This window comes from Petromyzon marinus (assembly GCF_048934315.1).
Source record: "Petromyzon marinus isolate PM22_M1 ecotype Great Lakes invasive population chromosome 68 unlocalized genomic scaffold, UKy_Petmar_22M1.pri1.0 chr68_unloc.1, whole genome shotgun sequence".
Classification (NCBI taxonomy): domain Eukaryota; kingdom Metazoa; phylum Chordata; class Hyperoartia; order Petromyzontiformes; family Petromyzontidae; genus Petromyzon; species Petromyzon marinus.
This window is the reverse complement of record NW_027422597.1, coordinates 6,617,959-6,636,506: the sequence shown is the minus strand read 5'-3', so window position 1 is coordinate 6,636,506 and position 18,548 is coordinate 6,617,959. Positions and strand designations below refer to the sequence as shown.

Genomic DNA, 18,548 nt, shown 5'->3' with positions numbered 1-18,548 from the left:
GCAGAGTCGTGAGAGATGGCAACTTGAGGAGGCCTTCATCCAGCAGTGGATTGACCACGTATGATAATATATTTATTTTGTTTTCAATAAATAATTCTCTAGGATTTGCGCAATTTACTCCAAAGTCTTTGCAGTATTTTGGTATTTCATTTGAGTTATGTGGAGTCAAACTTCCATTACTAGTGGTGGTGGTGGTTTTATGCAGACCACTTCATGATATACTCTTGGCTTTTTTCGGTAAAGTCACGTAGGTAAAAAATAAATAAAATAAATGAAAACTAAATTAAATCACGATGTTTCGGGTGCAACACAAGCGTCCTTCTTCAGGTGGGAACAACGTAGCTAAAGCACAAACGCTTATTTTACCTACGTGACTTTACCGAAAAAACCAAAGGGTATGAATCCTTGCAGTCACGAAAGCTTCAAATCTAGAATCACTTCATGATATAACAATTCTGCTCCATGTGCACTCGGCACTGCTGTGGTGGACGCGTATTGATTTAATTCCAATCCTTCCACTGTGATTATGTGTGTGTGTATGTGTGTGTTTATTTAAATGTATTTAAACATCCTGAATATTGTGGTAGCAAGGGCGTTCTGTTATTCATAATAAAGGTTTTCGGGTTAGATCGCATAAGTATAAATGCGTCGTAACCCTCCACCACCCGACACAGCCAGTAAGGTTTGTCACGTAAGCAAAATGTGCAAATTAGTTACTATTTCAGCCCACCATTTTGTTGGAGAGTAAATCCACAGCACAGTGCGCTGAACACTGCACTACTGCTCTGCACCACACACACGGACATCCTACACAACACACACACATCATGCACCACACACATCCTGCACCACACACATCATGCACCACACACACATCCTGCACTACACACACACACATCCTGCACCACACACACACACATCCTGCACCACACACACACACACATCCTACACCACACACACGCCCTGCACCACACACACGCACATCCTACACCACACACACACACACATCCTGCACCACACACACACATCCTACACCACACACACACACACATCCTGACCACACACACACATCCTACACCACACACACACACATCCTACACCACACACACACACATCCTACACCACACACACACACATATCCTGCACCACACACATCCTGCACCACACGCACATCCTGCACCACACACATCCTGCACAACGCACACATCCTGCACCAAACACATCATGCACAACGCACACATCCTGCACTACACACGACTAGCACCACACACATCCTGCACCACACACATCCTGCACCACACACATCCTGCACCACACACACATCCTGCACCACACACGCACCACAACTGTCTACGCACCCACGCCCGTCGGGTGAATTCTTCCGCAGGCGGCGCCAACGGTGGGGTCCCTCCTGAGTCGGTCGACCAGCATGGAGAGCGCCGAGGGATAGAAGTCCGTGTCTCCGTCCAAGGCCAGCACGTAGGTGTTGCGCTTCTTCCTCTGTGGCGGTGAACGGGGAGTAGTGGCATGGAGACAGATCAGCAACAGCGGTGGCATTACAGCCGCAACCTCGTCCAGAGCCAGCAAAGCAACCACTCACTTAGCTCCTCACCCCCAACGCTCTTTCTCCAACCTCCAACAACCAAACACACAACGTATGTATGCTGTATGTATGTTGTATGTATATTCTATGTATGTTGAACTTCTTTCGTACCGTACGTAGCCGACCGTGTTAGTCGAAGGACAACAAACTAAACACAAACCGCATTTCAAAATAAAAGAGTGTTTAAAATAGATGATTTAAAAGTGCATAGCTACATTAGATTCCTAATAACAACCAACCGGGTGGAGACATCATTGTCATCTGCAGCGCTCCAACCTCTGGAAACAACCTCCCCGAAGCGGTGCGCACACTCGACTCCATCGTCACTTCATTAACAGTGACAACTCAACAGCAACAAAGCGGCTCTTTTAGCTTGCGTACAACAACAACTAACTCCAGCCATCCTCACAGCAGCGGCTTTTGGTGAGCCATTGAACAAAGACCGGCACTGCATCTCGCGCTTTCAGATGCGCTTCTACGGTAGTCTGGAACGCTCTTCCTTCCGATATTAGGAAGCAACTGGAGATATGCACTTTTAAATCATCAATGAGATAGAACACTAATTTCTCTAGAACTGCGTTTTGTGTTTGGTTTGTTATTCTTCCCCCGCACCTCCAATTAGCACGGTTGGCTACGTACGGTGTGAAAGAAGTTAAACATACATACAACTAACTCTCAGTCGCAAACCTATTTTGCTCTTATATTTTAAACAAGTGTAACAAGTGTATGTATATAGATATTTCTTAATCTAAAAAAAGTTCGATTGCAATTTTGAATACCAACGTGATGATGGCGCGTTGAGTGCCAGAGAGGTAACCAAAGATAGACTTCTAAATGTGCCGACTCTGCGTGTACAGACATGCATAGTGCACGTTACGACTGGGCCACCACCCAGAGGGAGAGAAAATGAGATAAAGTGAGCTATTAGCTCTTTTTCAGAAGTGACCTGGCTAGCATCAAAAATGATAGCTTAACAAAGTGGATTATCATTTGGATATTTATAGCAAATACACGAAATGCGTGATGTTGATTCTAAATGTGGAGGGAAAAACCAGAGGACCCAGATAAAAATCCATACGACCAAGGGGAGAGAGAGACACTCAAAATATACAGGTGTCAGGGCCGGGATCGAACTCAGTGCCTCCTGCATACCAAGCGAGGTAGTTAACATCTCGCCACAGCGGCGCCCTAGCAGGGTGTATTTGGCCTACACTTCCACACTGCTCTCACGTCTTGGGGGAAGAGAGGGAAGTACTCACACTCTACCCCACCGCACGGGAACTGCCCATCCAAAGAATGTGCAGGGCTTACCCATTTATACTGAAGTGGAAAACGGCCTCCCCAAGGTCGGCTTAGCCTTAAATGAGTTAACATTAGCACTGGTGAGACAAAGGCGGATGGGCGTGGTGTTGGACACACGACCCGCTCGCGTGCCGTGCCGCCCTTAACAGGTGCTCGCTAACAGCACTTGCCTCAACAGTCTGTTAATGGCCACGAGGGATCGTTGTCTTTGCAGCTTACAAGACCCTTACCTCCACCCATTCCTCTTGTTTATCTTTCTTCACTGTTTTGATCTTGCGGTAGATCTTCCAGCCAAGGAGGTAGTACAAGTACATCACCTGTACAGAACATGTCAAGGGGTTTAATAATAACCATCAGCAACAGCAGCAGCCGTGATCGATCCACGACTAGATTAAGACCTATCCAAGTCGTCACGATATCTCACGAGTTCCTAAGTCGTTATACACCCAGAACCTCCATTACCGACTGATTCCATCGCTCCATCTCCTCGGCGGCCAAACCTCCTGGATAAGTTCCATTCTTTGGCTGCCACTCCGTTATTATTCTCGACACAATGGCCATGACGGCGCATCCTGCCCAAGTGTAACTCAACAGCGCACATGAAACGAACTATGAATCAAGTGATTTCATTTTCATAAGAGGGAATGACTCTCGAGGTAGCATACAGATGGCATCAATAGGCGTGAACTACTGCCATCTCCTCCGTAAGGCAGATGCTGGTGACAACTCGTAGAGCGAGAGCTGTAACTTTACATCGAGGTGGTTAACGAACCAGATGATTGCATCAGGAGTAGCGGAGTGGCGAATCATCGCTGCTGCGTTCATGTTGTGAGTCGGGCGTTGAGTCGTTTTGTGTTCCGTCGCTCTGTTCTGGGTAGTGACCACTATCGATATTTGGAATGCACAGGAGCTATGCACTTTTAAATCTAGATTGTAAACTCATTTCTTTAGATCTGCTTTCTGTGTTAAATGTTTTTTCCTTCCCTGTACCTCCTATTAGTACGGTGGGTAAGGTACGGTGTGAAAGAAGTTCAACATACATACGTATCATCGCCAGACACTGCCCGGAGATATTTATTTTTCCAATTGTGCATCATTATCGTCATGTATAAGCGCATCAGCTGCTACTATGCTCTGTGTGTGGATATGGTTGCAGGGTTTGTGGCCCAATGAGCTTTGGGGCAGAAGATCTGAAGCCCAGAGATGCAACAAATACCTGGGACCAGCGCTTGCGGTGGCGGATCATCTCCTTGTCCTTGAGGTGCACGCACAGCGAATTGCCGTGCGGGAGTTTGTAGGAGAGTCGCGCTCCGTACGGCGTCTGAGTCCTCTCCATTGAGGGCGCCTCTTGTGGATGATTTGAGTTTTTCTCAAAATACCTTCACATCAGCAGCAGCAGCGCAGGCGACAAAGAAGACACGCCCCAATTACTATGTTGCATTGTTGCTGCTGCTACTGCTGTCATATCTGGGATGAAGTTCCCAGTTGTTACCTCACTGCTGCACTCGACAAAATGTAGATTATTTAGGTTATTTGGCTGCTCTACATTTCCACGTGATAAGCCAATTCGTTGCGCTATCATTTGTGGCCAGGACGCTTCTGAAAATAAGTAATATTGAAAAAAACGTTTTTTTAAACACGCTTATTTGAAATGTACTACTGATTGAAGAACTCTACGACTCCAGGAAGTGGCCCCTAATCTTGCCATAATGTAAGGGATCGTGGCCAATTTCACCCAAAGTCAGTTTACCGTGGACAATTAGAGCCAAGCCGAAACATAACATATAAAAAAATAATATTTAAACATTTTTATTTTATTTTAATGATAGAATATAGTATTGTCATCAGTATGACATAACTATACCAAGTTTACAGACGATACCACTTTGGGAAGTGGGTTAAATTGAGTTACAAGATTTGAGGATACAACGACAACAATAACGACAACAACAACGACAACAACAGAGTGACGTGTAAAAAGATAATACCTCAGTGGGTCTTACCTGGTAAAATTTAAAATAGTTTCGTTTCATTTTTGTCCTATGTGATCTGCTTACTTGTCTTATACTTGGCACTCCTATCGTGTTTTATTTTGTATTGTTTGTTGATGTAACGTTCTGACCCGCCCCTGCTGGACATCTGTGAAATAGAGCTTTGCAGCTCATCAAATTCCACCTGCAGTATAAATAAAAATTCTGATTCTGAATTGAAAAAAGCAGCAGCAGTCGTGGGTGATCAATGATCCAGCACTCAAATATTAGCTCCCAGTCGCTCGCTGGCTCACTAGCGGTCAGTCGCCTTCGTATCGCTCTTCTATTGCTACTACTTCTACAACCACCGTTACTGTTCCCATGAACTTTGAAGATTCCTTCCTCTACCCGCGTCGAGGGCCTTGGTCGCCCAGACTGAGTCGTCTCGTTGCCCAAATTCTTACCAACGCACGAACAAAAGACATCGATCCCCCGTATAGCCTTCAACAGAGTGTTGGGGGCAAGGACTGTTAGCCAGTAGCACCTATGAAGGAAGGCCCGACACACGAGGGGGTGGGTGGCCAGCACCACGCCCGCCTGCTTTTATCTCCCCAATTGCTGCACCGTTTTGTGTAAATTATGTCATGCGACTTGTGCACTCTAGAGCAAGGTTGGCTTTGCATGGTGTGAAAAAAGTTCAACGTACATATGGACGTGCATAAAAATATGAGGCTGCCTGCTCAATTAAACACGAGCGTGAACACTCATCTATCACACCCCCCACCACTATGTTTTTGTTTGCCAGCCAATTGTCAGTTTGTGCACCTTCGGATCTGTGCTCAACAACGGTGACGGTGACGCAAGGAAGGCCTCGCTATGCCTGTGATCCGCACTCACGTAGGTCATCTGCGTGACCATCACCAATCATCGTCATCGTTCACTGTGATCTATCCACTTCTGAACGAAGTCATCTGCGCAAGCTGTTCGCGTCCTTTTCTTGTTCTCGCGCACACCACGAGCTGAGCTCAACTTCCCTGTGCCGTCCCTTGCTTCGTTATTAGAAGGCCCGTGCCTCTATCCATCCTTCCCTCCCTCCCTCCACCCAGCTCATCGCGACCACAGAATAACATCCGATGCACTGACCGGCAGACTTCTGCGATGACGTCCATGAGGCTGGTCACGAACTGGTTGACCACCATGTGATCTCCCTTCCTCTCGAAGGCGTCGTCGAAGTAGATGTGAGCCGAGAAGTCGTACGGTTCCCGCTTCACCGTCTTCTCCTTCCCCTTCTTTTCCTCCTTCTCCTTTTTCTCATTTTCCTCCTCCTCATTTCCCCCCTCCTTCTGCGTCTCCTCCTCCTTTTTCGCATTATTCTTCGTCTTCCCTCTGCCGCCGGAACCGACATTCAGATCCTTTGGCTGACTCCTGTCCAGCCTGGCAGCGGCAAGGGGGAAGGGTGGTTATTGTTAATCCGCTACTGGCTCTCCATTGAGTCAAGGTCACGGTACAGCATTGCTGTCCTCTGCAATCGAGCGCTCTCCCAAGATCTCCCGCCGAAACGTTTCCTCCACCTTTCTCATCCCACTGATATCAGCAAACTTCCACCGCATCTTATGGAGTTCAACTCACAATGACCTCTACCCACATCTGGCACCGGCTTCTGGGTGAGAGTGGCGTTTCTCTGTAGCTGCACCAGTCAGCAGTCGTCTGGAACTCTCTCTCTATTTATCTCCCACTGCTGCACACGCAGCAGCAACCAAGCACCATTATCCACATTCAAGAAGGAGACTCTCACCTGTCCAGGCTCTCCCCTGTCCAGGCTATCAATATTGTTACGCATCATAATAATGTTTGCAGCCTATATATGTTAAATCAAGTTGATTTAGTTGTTTACAGCTTGCACCATTCACAAACATCGCTCAATGGTCACATACAAAGAACGGACCCACATTAAATACGATCAGCTGATTGGCTGCCACGTTAGGAGGCCAAATGTTCTCGACATTCCCAACCGTGCTAATCGGATGTGGAGGGGAAGGAGAATAAACTAAACACAAAAAGCAGTTCTGAAGAAATGAGTTGTTAATCTAAATAATTTAAACATCCATAGCTCCAGTGGCTTAAAAATATCGGAGGGAAGAGCGTTCCAGATGGCCGTAGAAGCACATCTGAAAGCGTGCGGTGCCGTGACCGAACGAAATTAATGGGTTGGTCCACACCTATCTGCATATTCGCGAGGGACCCCCACTGGTCCGTGGGATCCGACCGCTTGATGGGAACGGGCGGTAGGGAATATACTACCTCAGGATGGACGAGATGATCTTCGTCATCTCCTCCTTGGTCTCGTGCCACATGGTTGCGCACAGATAGATCTTCACCCTCTCTTGCTCTTGGCTGCTACAGGATACAACGAGAACATATCGTATTCGGATTGAGAGAGGGAATCACAGAGCGCCGTTCTCTGTTTTATGCATTGGACAGTGTGGGGTGTGCATATTTTGGTCTGTAGGATAGAAGGGCAAACGTCAAAAAATTGTCATCATTATGAAAAAACACGTTTGGATAATGTGATCATACTTTACCTCCGACACCCAAAACGCGAAAAATAGACAAATGCATCGACCAGACTACCACAAACTAAAAACAAAGATCGCCCATATAGCCTTGACAGACGGTTGGGGCAAAGGCTGTTAGCAACTAGTACTTATGTAGCCCAGAACGAGACTTCAGGGGATTTGTGGCCATTCACACAGACACACACCTAGTCATACAGACATCTATTCAGACAGACACCTAGCCACACAGACACCTAGTCACATATGTAGTGGGTTTGTATGGAGACAGAGTCTTCTTAGGAGGCAACACGTATTTATTTATAACAACGATAACAGCATCACTAGGTCCCTAACACGAAGGGGCAATGGCCCCTTCTACCCACAACCTAAGGAGGTACAGCCTCCGGGCTAATGTGCCTTAACTAATGGGGCTAACCACTCTTTAGCCCTCCAGTTAGCGGGAATTAGGGGAGGCTGACCCGACCCAGCCAAGGTCCTCGGGTCTCGACCCTGGCCCACACAGACCCGGCCCAGTGAAGGGCATCGGGTCGGGGGATCCTCAGGGTCCTAGCCTATTGACCACTTGCCTCACTGAGCCCCGGGCCTTATAAGGACGGTGGGGCTTGGGGTCCAGGGCCTTATCTTCAGGTGGGCTTCTGGGTCTTCAGCTTGAGGCAAACGGAATCCAGCCACTCTGGGGTCCGGTTTTATGGGGCTCCCAGGGTCACCCCGACCCTGGTCACGCCCATCATCTGGAACCTTCTCGAGAGACATGGATTGTTGTGCAATCCTCCCCAGCCCCCCACCTGGGGGCCTGGGGTGTCCCCCTCCGGTTCCCAACCGTCCCCCCTGGGATGCCTGACCCACGAGTCCTGCTGAGCACAGGCCTGACTCGCTATTGCCCCCTGTTGGCCCCTGACTGGAAGTACCTGCTCAACCAAAGTGTTGGCGGCTTATTATGCCCACCAATCACCCACCACACATAGATACAACAAGCAAACAAAGATCCCCTGTATAGCCTGATCAGACTATTGGGGCAAGTGATGTTAGCGAGCACCTATGAAGGCCGGCACAAGGGGGTGGGTAGCCAACACCACGCCCGGCCGTCTTTGTCTCCCCAGTGGTGATGTTTACACACCACACCAGGTGCTTATTTGAGGCTGAGTCGACCTAGAGGAGGATCATGATCGGTTTAGATAATTGTCACTGATGTTGGCCGTTAGCAGGAATCGATCTCCGGTTGCCGGGTTCGTAGCACAGTGCGCTAACCGCGACACTGCCATTCCCTACCTACACACACACACCTAATCACAGAGACACCTACACACAAACACCTATTCACAGAGACACCTACACGCATAAACACACGCCTACTCATAGATACACCTACGCACAAACACACACTCACAAAGACACCTACACACAAACACACAAACTCACAGAGACACCTACACACAAACACACACACACATACTCACAGAGACACCTAGTCACATACAGACACACCGAGTAACAAACGCATCTATTCAGACAAACTCACCTACTCACAGACACACCGTGTCACACACAAACCAAGTCACACACGTGTACACACCACGCCGTACTAACACCAACATACGGACCTCCTCTCCTCCAGCACCACCACCTCCTCTTCCTCCTGCTGCTGCTGCTGACGCCGGTTGAGCAGCAGCCCCGCGACGAGACACGCAGGCTGCGGGGCACGGCGCACGAAGAGCTCGCGTGTGCGCTCCATGCGCATCGCACCGCCTGGGCGCAACGCGGGCACCGCCGCCAGCAGCAGCGCCACGCACCACAACGCCCCGGCACCCAAAGTGAGCACCACGGAGTCCTTGCCAGGACCCACGAATGAGCAGACGGCAGCGGCCGTGCGGTTATAGAAGAATGAGGCAGTTGCGGACATCGTCTGCTCAGAGCCGTTCCACCGTCGGACCGACTCGCAGTCATAGCGAGAGTCGCCCGAAGCGTCGAGCGCGAGATGGAGGGCAGCGACGACCGCCAGGGTGGCGGGAATGGCGAGGCAGAGCGGCGTGGCGAAGCAGCTCCTCTGCTGGCGGATCTTGCAGGCGGCGTTCGCGAGCCACTTGCAGAGGATGGAGGCGCCCACCTGCACGCCCAGCAGAGCCAGGGCGAGCGTCATGCTCTCGCGGTGTTCCGCGATGCCGCCGATGGCGCTGAAGCTCCTCCACTCGCCCTCAAAGCCCGCGTCCAGCAGCACGACCGCCACGATGATGAGCGTGCGCACGAGCGAGCCGTAGAACTCGGCGAGGTTCCGCGATTCGCTGACGGCGTCGCGGAATCCCTGGAGCCAGCCGGCCGGCAGGAAGTTCTCCCACCACGACAGGGACACGAGCAGCAGGCTCAGCAGCAGCAGCGCCAGATGAGCGAACCTTTCCTCCGTGGAGCCGTCGTCGGGCGCCACCAACACCGCCTTGGCGACCGACAGGGCGAAGGCGACGAGACAGCAGCAGAGGGAGGCCAGACTCAGGAGCTTGGACGTCCGGGGCGGATTCCTGCGTCGCGTCCACCTGCCGGCGAACTGCAGCGCGCTCGGCACCAGGGTGACACCGTTGAGGAGGAGGATGCTGCTGAGAAGGTTCGCCGAATCCGCCGGGAGGACGACGATGGCCATGAGCGCTGAGCCGAGGCCAATGAAGCCTTCCAGCAGGCAGTTCTGAGTGATACCCAAATGAACGCAAGTACATTGAGAGACAACGAGAGATTGAGGATTGTTGGAATGGTGAAACACGCCAAATAAACGCAGAGCCTGGAGTGTGTTTTTTTAAAGGCCTTGTCGTCTTTGTACAAAACAGGTGACAACTGCACTGGCCAACGTTGGCGAGGCATGGGAAAATCAATCCCCACTGATGGACAAGGCCTAGCGTGGATTAACAAAAACAAAACTCAATTCAACACCAGGCTTTCGCGACCAATATCATCCATAAGATCTTTTTTGGGTTAGATCGCGTAAATATATAAATGTGTCGTTAAACCCGCCACCACCCAACACAGCCAACTAGTAAGGGTTGTCACGTAAACAGAACAAGCCAATTCGTCACTAGCACAGCACACAAGTGTGTTGGAGAGCCAAGCCACAACATTAACAACCTGAGTACAACGTTTCACCAGCAATTACAACTAGCTTAATCAGAGTTTGTTAATGATGAATGTTTTGAGGTTGTTGTTGCTAATTGGGCTTGTGCACCACTGTCAACGCAGCTGCAGCATTGCCAACATAATTTATTTTTAAAAAGTGCGATGCCCAGCAATGGATTTCAAATGACTGTCCGTGAATGATGTTTATTGTTTCATTTTTGATGATATTGACGCGATGCTGCTGCGATTTAATGGTCAGCAGAGTGGACGTGCAATTACTCAGGCCGCCGCGTCTGTTTCCCGGCGCGGCAGCTGAAGCAAACGGGAGAGTTTGTGACCTCTCCTCGCTCTGTCCGCCCAGAGCCAATGGAGGCGGGGGGGGGTCTAGCGTGATGAGTCCACTGGAAAAATCCTAATTTGTATTTACGTAGTATTTGACTTTACGCGGACAACTTCTGTCTTTCTTCAAACACCGCTTTATTTACATCATTCAACATGTCGTCCACACTCCACAGTATCCTGGTCACCACGGCTCGCTCGCCGTGCTCCGCCCGTCTCGCTCACCACCTTTGTCTCCCCACTATCACTTCACTTCTCCGCACACAGCGTCTTCGCACACAGCGAGTCCCCGTTCAGCAACTCGCACACAGCGTCTTTGCTCCGCTATCGCCACGCTCTCTCCACTGCTAACTACTTCGTCTTGCTTCAGCTCCGCTAACGCTACGCTCACTCCACTGCTAACTACTTCGTCTTGCTTCAGCTCCGCTAACGCTACGCTCACTCCACTGCTAACTACTTGGTCTTGCTTCAGCTCCGCTAACGCTATTCCAACTCCGTTTCTCACTCTGTCTCCAACTCTGTTCCGTATTCCGTTTCTACTCTGTTTCCAAACTCTGTTTCTAGACTCTGCTTCTACTCCGTTCCTAACTCTGCGTCTTCATCGTCCAGCTCCCAACTGCAACCAACCTCTGTCTCTCTGTGTCTCCCCCAACTTATCCCCATTCTCATTATCGCTAATTAATTGGCCCGCGTCACATGCTTTGCGTCCTCAAACACCTGTCCTCCAGATATCCCGACGCCTCCTCGCCCTTGACAACAGCCACAGCCAATCACCGCCATTGCTGATCCTCTGTCTTAATTGGCCCAACCGTTACCTCATCATTTCAGCCTTTGCACCCGGCTATCCTAAGACGACCCACACTGTTTACGCCTTCTCCATAGGCTGACCCCAGATAAACCCACACTGTCCGTGTGATCATGCAATCGCGCAGTTTCCACAACACACCTTCATACTCAACTACATTTATACTGGAGGAATTCGATGAGCTATAAAACTCTTTTTAAAATATGTCCAGTCGAGGTGTTGCAACAACAAACAATACAAAAACACGATGTCTGTGCAATTTACTTTAAAAGCTATACAAATAAAACTAAACTTTTTAACTTTACCAGATGAAGCCCACTGAGTTATTACCTTTTTTTTCAGATGCGACCTGGCTATCAAATAATGATAGCTCAACGAAGTGGCTTATCACCATGTGGAAATTTATCGCAGCCAAATACTCTAAATAATATTAATGCATGTTAATTATAAATGTGGAGTAATGCACCGGAGGTCTGGGACAAACAATCCATGCGACCAAGAAAAAAAAACAGGCAAACTCCAAATATGCAGGTGTCAGCATAGGGATCGAACCCACGACCTCCTGTATACTAGGCGAGGAACATAACATCTCGCAAACGTGGCACCCCACTCTCTTCCCTGCCCATCTACTCCATTGATCCCTTCCATACTCGATAGCCCTTTCGTGATCCCTAAGTATGCCTCTGTCGCTGTCACTCATTCCTCAAACCTTGTAACACGACCCTGTATGATAGATCATTCCATTCAGTAATCGTTTTTCTAAGCTACGTCATAGTGCCTTGAGTGAAGGCGCTCTATAGAAAGATAATTTAGACTTGAAATGGCCTTGCAGCGTGGAAGAGTAGGCCAATACACCCATGAGAAGGAACTCTCTTAGAATCACGCTTCCTCTGCTGGAGGGGTGGACAGAGCAACTTCAAGACGACACCTTTGCCTTGACCTCTGTCCGTCTTTGTCTCTCTCTGACCCTTACCAGAGCGATAATCTTCCAATTGGAGGCAGCGGAGTTCTTGAAGGCGAGCCGGAGGCCGCAGCGGATGGAGCTGAAGATGTTGGGGATGACGAGAACGAAGGCGAGGACCCAGGAATAGAACTGGTTCTGGCCGAGCTCGCCGGCCTGCCTGGCGACCTTCTTCATCTCGGCCAAGTACACCAGGCTCAGCTACATTCCACCACATTGCGCACGCCAGATGGAGGGAAGCGTCAGGACACTCTGTGTATCCTATCAATAGAGGGAATCCCCATTGAATGTACGGCGTTCACACTCCGCATTTTAAACTTAAGCGCGGATTTTTAGTTTACAGAACGTTTTCTGCTTTAGCGTGCACGGCGCCCCCGCTATAACGTGAATCTAGCATGTGGCACACTGCTAGCTATGAACGTACCGTTAACCCTCTTCAGATTCCTGACGACTGCCTGATGATGCTGGCTGTGACTCCCAGCGAGACATCCGTACCCAGTTGGTAAACGCATGTGGATTGCCCTCCAGCAACAACGACAACACTGGTGGTGCTCAATGTCAATCAATAAATTAATGCTCCTGCTACTGCCGAAGCGGTAATACACATTGATTGGCTGCACATTTGTTTAGTGGCAACTTCATCAATTGGCTGTGTCAGGTGAAGAAGGGTGCACTACACAACTTTTGCTCACGCAATTTGACCCAAAACTAAATTATTAATCACAGTGTGGATGCCATCATTGTCATCAGCAGCCATGGTCAATCCACTGTTGGATTAAGACCTCCCATTATCTTCTCGACTACGAGTGAACGGTGTTGATCAGTGTAGCGAGTTGACAGTCTCAGCTCGCCTCGAAGCTCAATTCGGAGCGAGAGAACTCGACTCAGAGGCGTTTACATTGAGGGGTGTGTGCCTAGACTAACCACTCAACTAAACCATTTTATTTTACCAGGTAGGGCCCACTGAGCTTTGTAGCTCTTTTTTAGAAACCACTTGGCCACAAATGACAGCTCAACGCGTTGAGAGTATTTGGCTGTATTACATGTCCACGTGATGATGGTGATGATGAGTCACTAAGTTGAGCTATCATGTCCACGTGACGGTGGTGATGAGTCACTAAGTTGAGAGTATTTGGCTGCTTTACATGTCCACGTAATGGTGGTAAACGATGAGTCACTAAGTTGAGAATATTTGGCTGCTTTACATGTCCATGTGATGATGGTGATGAGTCGCTAAGTTGAGAATATTTGGCTGCTTAAACAAGTCCATGTGATGGTGATGATGAGTAACTAAGTTGAGCCGTCATTGTGGCCAGGTCGCTTCTGAAAGAAAGATAGCTCAGTGGGATTTACCTGGTAAAATACAAATACAAAAACAGTTTTAGTTTTATTTTATAGATCGAGGGCATGTGTATGTTGGACTTCTTTTGCACTGTACGTAGCAAAACGTGTTAATCGGAGGTGTGGAAAACGAATCGGGTGATGGTGCAGCTGTGAGGTGAGGCTGAGGAGAGAGGTGGGGGGTGCCTCCTCCTCCTTCCTCCTCACCTTGCTGAGCACCGCTGTCCCGAACACGGCAAGGAAGAGCAGCGTCAGGGGGATCAACCTGAAGACCCGAAGACCCCGAGTCGATGACTCCTCCTCATCGATATCTGGGCGAATGTTGAACCTGTCCCAGGATCTACGGTGGACACAGACGTTCGGTCGAGTCACAGTGTATTTTGTATTGTGACATTGCTCTTTGCTGCTGCTGAAGCTGCAGCAACGCATTGGAACTGTTGTTAACGTAACAACTTATACTGGTAGGAACGAAGTTGTAAACTGAGTGTACCAGCCTACAATAGATTAATGCGTCCGTCCGTCCGTCCCCTTTCATAAGAAGTGAAATATCGTGCTGTTGGGTGTCACAATACTTCAACGAAGTCAAATCTCGTGCTGTTGGGTGTCAAATCAGCAAAAGACAGCACAGAGACTTGATATGTCTTATTGCACCCAACATTTGGAAGTCACATTATCTCATTTGCGAACTTCGCTTTTGGGGATGTGGCAAATTCACTGACGCCTTTCTCAGTCCCGAATTCCACAGTGCAAGCCCTTCCCACATTCGTCCTGCCAGCAGCTTGCGGAACACCCGTCATCCGCGCTTACAGGGCGAAATATTCCTACAATAGTCCGTGAGAGCTTGAAGAGACCCGAGCTGTCATCTATTAAATGTGACGGGTTCATTATTTTGTATTGTGTGCACAAATGCAGATATTATTAACAAACAAACTAATATCAAACCCAAATGTTAAGGGGTATTAATTTCAAGGGCAAATTTGAGCCTCTTCATGCCATTGTATCTTAAAATTTATTTCAATTAAAATGTATTTCATTTAAAAAAAATACGTCTATAGCAAACGCAATTCAATTGATGTCAAAAGTAAGCGCAATTCAATTCAGTGCATTTTAGTGAATAAAATAGGATAAAATGGACGACTCCTTTGTTCATTTCATTCCAAAAGGCATACGAAGTACATACTACCAGAAATAGCTCACGATTTGGCTATTCTATTCTTATTGACTCAAATTTTGTTTCTTTTCCTGGTGACAAATAAATCTACATGGAACTGAGCCAAATATTCTTCGAGTAAATAGACAGTTTTGGTACATTTTCAGCTAATAACATTGAATAAAATGGACGGCCCCTTGAACATTTAGTGAATAAAATTGGATAAAATGGACGACCACTTTGTGCATTTTATTGCAAAAGGCAGAGGAAATATCCCGTGTTGTATATTTTCCAAATGTATTTTTCTGTATACTTAGTTCCTTTCACAACAATGTGCTCACACTTGTGGATTCGGCACTTTGAGTTTTTCTCAGTACAAGACATGAACACCATGAGCAACAACGACTTCGAAGACACCGACGGATTTTTGGATGCCACCGTTGAAAAGCTGCTTGCTGAAACAGAGGCCGCATTTGTTGCTGGAACCCTTTACAAAATCGGAGACAAAATCGCAGATGCCATCGACCCAAAGCCAATCCCAGCAGGCGCGCGAACTGCGCCAACGCCATCCAACATGCAACCACCACCTCAATCGTAGTTTAGTGATCCAAGATAGTATTTCATAGTGGAATAATGAACTATCGAAGACTCTCGAAGGCTTGTCTCTCAGTTTTGTCATGACATATTCAACACAAATTTACAGGTATAAGGCCATAAGCCGGTCATGTTTCGATTTCGAGCAGAAACGCTAATAATGCGGAGTCTAAAGCCCCATACTACCATATACCGGGAAACAAATCCTCATTTTTTTTAAATGCAATTGTTGTCATTTTTAGGCCCAGCCCTTAACGATTTTATGATACATTGCTCCAAAGTGAGCAGATTTCAGTCAATAAGGATTTCACCATTCCATTCCTCTACAGAGGTTAATTTGTCCAAAGAACCCTCAACGATTTTGAGGGCAAAAAGGTGGGAAGACGCCCTCAATTTGCACAATTTTACGTAACAATGTCATAAAATTGCGCAAAATTCCAATGTTCCTACCAGCCCACCCTGCAAGGACCTATTTCATTGGTTGTGTTGGGTGGAGGAGGCCTTGCGACACAACATTTTACACATGCGATCTGAACCGAAAATGTATTACGAATGACGATAAGAGGTCGCAAAAGTCTACACGTGCTCGATTCAGTCGAGTAACTTCAGAGCTTTTATCGACGATGTTCGTTGCCAAGAGGAAGAAGACGTTGACGAAGCAAATGGAGAGGAGTAAAAAAAACAACCCTCTGATTCTTGCGCAAAGAAGACAGGATCGGTGGACGCTGGGCATTGCACTAAGAGGCATGGAGAACAAGACCATGCGTGACCATTCTGGTCAACGTGGTCTGGGAAAGGTGCCACTTTGTGACCGATGCTCGCCCATGCCGAGATCGAAGTTGACGTCTTCCGTCGCTGAACCCAGAGTAATGGGAACTTCTGCGACATCGATCTCAGACGGATTCTGGTGCATTGCGTCACTTTGCCAGAAACCAGTTGGCTATCAATGCTCAGGATACGAGGGTCGGTTTTACCACGTGATTATGTTTACGTACACAGTTTAGTTCGTTGCCTACTATCAAATCACGCTGATATTGAAATCCAAGCAAGTTCAAACCTGCCTGCTGCTGCTGGTGCTGAAGTGACCAGGTTCTCAGGACAGGAATAACACAAATGCACACGTTTCCTCATTGAAAATAAGTATATTTCAAAATAGCAGTCCTGGTCAAAAAGCAAAGTTTGTGGGGAATAATAGCCATTTTCTGTACAGTTGAGGCATAAACAATTGGAAAAAAACACTTAGTACCCAGGAACAAAAAATATATTTATATATAAATGTATATATATATTTTTGTTACACAGTGTTATTTGTACCGGTCCTAGGCCTTCCCTAGGGCACCTCAACCTCAAATTAGTACATTTTTGTAAGCATCGCCACTAGGGAGACAAAGGCGACCGAGCGTGGCGTTGACCGCTCACCCCCTCGTGTGCCATTCGGACCTTCATAGGTGCTCTCTAACAGCACTTGCCTCAACCGTTTGTTACAGATATGCAGAAGATATTGTATGTCTTCATGGTGGTTATGGTGGTAGTTTTGTTTGTAGTGTTGTTGGCAGTGGTGTTGTTGGTGGTGGTTATGGTGCTGGTTGTGGTGGTGGTATTGGTGGTGGTGAAACGCTAACTTACTTCTCGCATTGGGATTGGGGCTCCACTTCTTCTGATTGTGCGTTCTTCTGCACGTCCCTGCTGTGTTGATCCCCGCACGGGCACCCGCATTTCCATTCAACAGCTCCCGCCTCTCCTTTCTCTGGCGGCGTTGAGAACCTGGACGTTGCTTGAGCCTTCGTCATCGCGCAGTCTACGCGCTTGGGAGCTCTGATGTCGGCGTTGGCAGAGATTCTCCCTCTAGCGTCTCTCTTCAATAAACATCAAAACCCTACCTGTCGGCGATTAGCTGTGGCGTGGTTAACATACTTAGCTCATCTATTGAGATAAACTCAGAGTCTTTGAGGCAATGAGACCGATAGTTTTGTATTTTAGATGCGATGGCGTTCATATGCTATACTGTTACGTGCATTATAACTGCAACACGAACTAGCGATAATAATGATTATAAAATTGGCAATATTAGACTCCAAATGGTGAAGAAGGAAAACATCTAACACTGAAAACAGTGCAGATATTTTAACTGTCTACAGACTTCTACAGAGGCATCAGCACTGAGCCCTCTAGGGAGCGAGCTATTAGTCTCATATAGCGTGGTAGCACCACTGATTATATATCGAGAGGGAGAGATGACCCCGCATTCAGTTTGACACCCTTATTTGCAAGCGATCAAAGACAAAGCTGAGGGAGGAAAAGATCTGCTGACCCACGTGGCATGAATTTACAACGAGGAAGCTGACATTCTCTGTGGCTTAATATTCACAGTCGCGATGTCGTGAGTTCATATTCAAAGCAGCGTGAGACCGTCATCAGCAGTGTCATCATTGTTTATCATGAACCACATCAAACACGTCATCATCATTGACATTGAGTCATCAATCATCAACAACAGCGCCATCGCCATAATTAATTTCATTTACCATTACCATCATCATAATTCATTATTATCATCACCACCATCATCACTCTCATCATAATCATGATTAACATCAGCATCAATTAACATCACCTACCAGGATCATTGCCACCGATTGATTGCATCCGTAAATAAAAAATATATATCTCAAACATTTTCAATCTCCCAATAGATGAAGAAATGCCGACGCCACGTTGGTCGTGGAAGCTATTTTGACCATATTTAACCACCACGCTGGGTCAATGTTCCAGACGAGAAGGGTGGAGGGGTGGGGAGCGGTGGTACAGCGGTTA

The 18,548-nt window shown here is 47.8% G+C and overlaps 1 protein-coding gene across 2 annotated transcripts in view; it reads right to left on the bottom strand.

Moving 5' to 3' along the window:
* Positions 1–10,343, bottom strand: part of LOC116957979 (chitin synthase chs-2-like) — a 36,119-nt gene extending 25,776 nt beyond the window's left edge. For both annotated transcript variants that reach the window (XM_076058195.1, XM_076058196.1), the window contains exons 1-6: positions 9,053–10,343; positions 7,177–7,272; positions 6,019–6,309; positions 4,122–4,284; positions 3,136–3,222; positions 1,359–1,500 (exon numbers count right to left, since the gene is read on the bottom strand). In XM_076058195.1, coding sequence (XP_075914310.1) covers positions 1,359–1,500; positions 3,136–3,222; positions 4,122–4,284; positions 6,019–6,309; positions 7,177–7,272; positions 9,053–10,080 — 1,807 coding nt within the window. In that variant the 5' untranslated portion in view covers positions 10,081–10,343. The remainder of the gene's footprint in view (positions 1–1,358; positions 1,501–3,135; positions 3,223–4,121; positions 4,285–6,018; positions 6,310–7,176; positions 7,273–9,052) is intronic.
* Between the last annotated feature and the right edge of the window lie 8,205 nt (positions 10,344–18,548).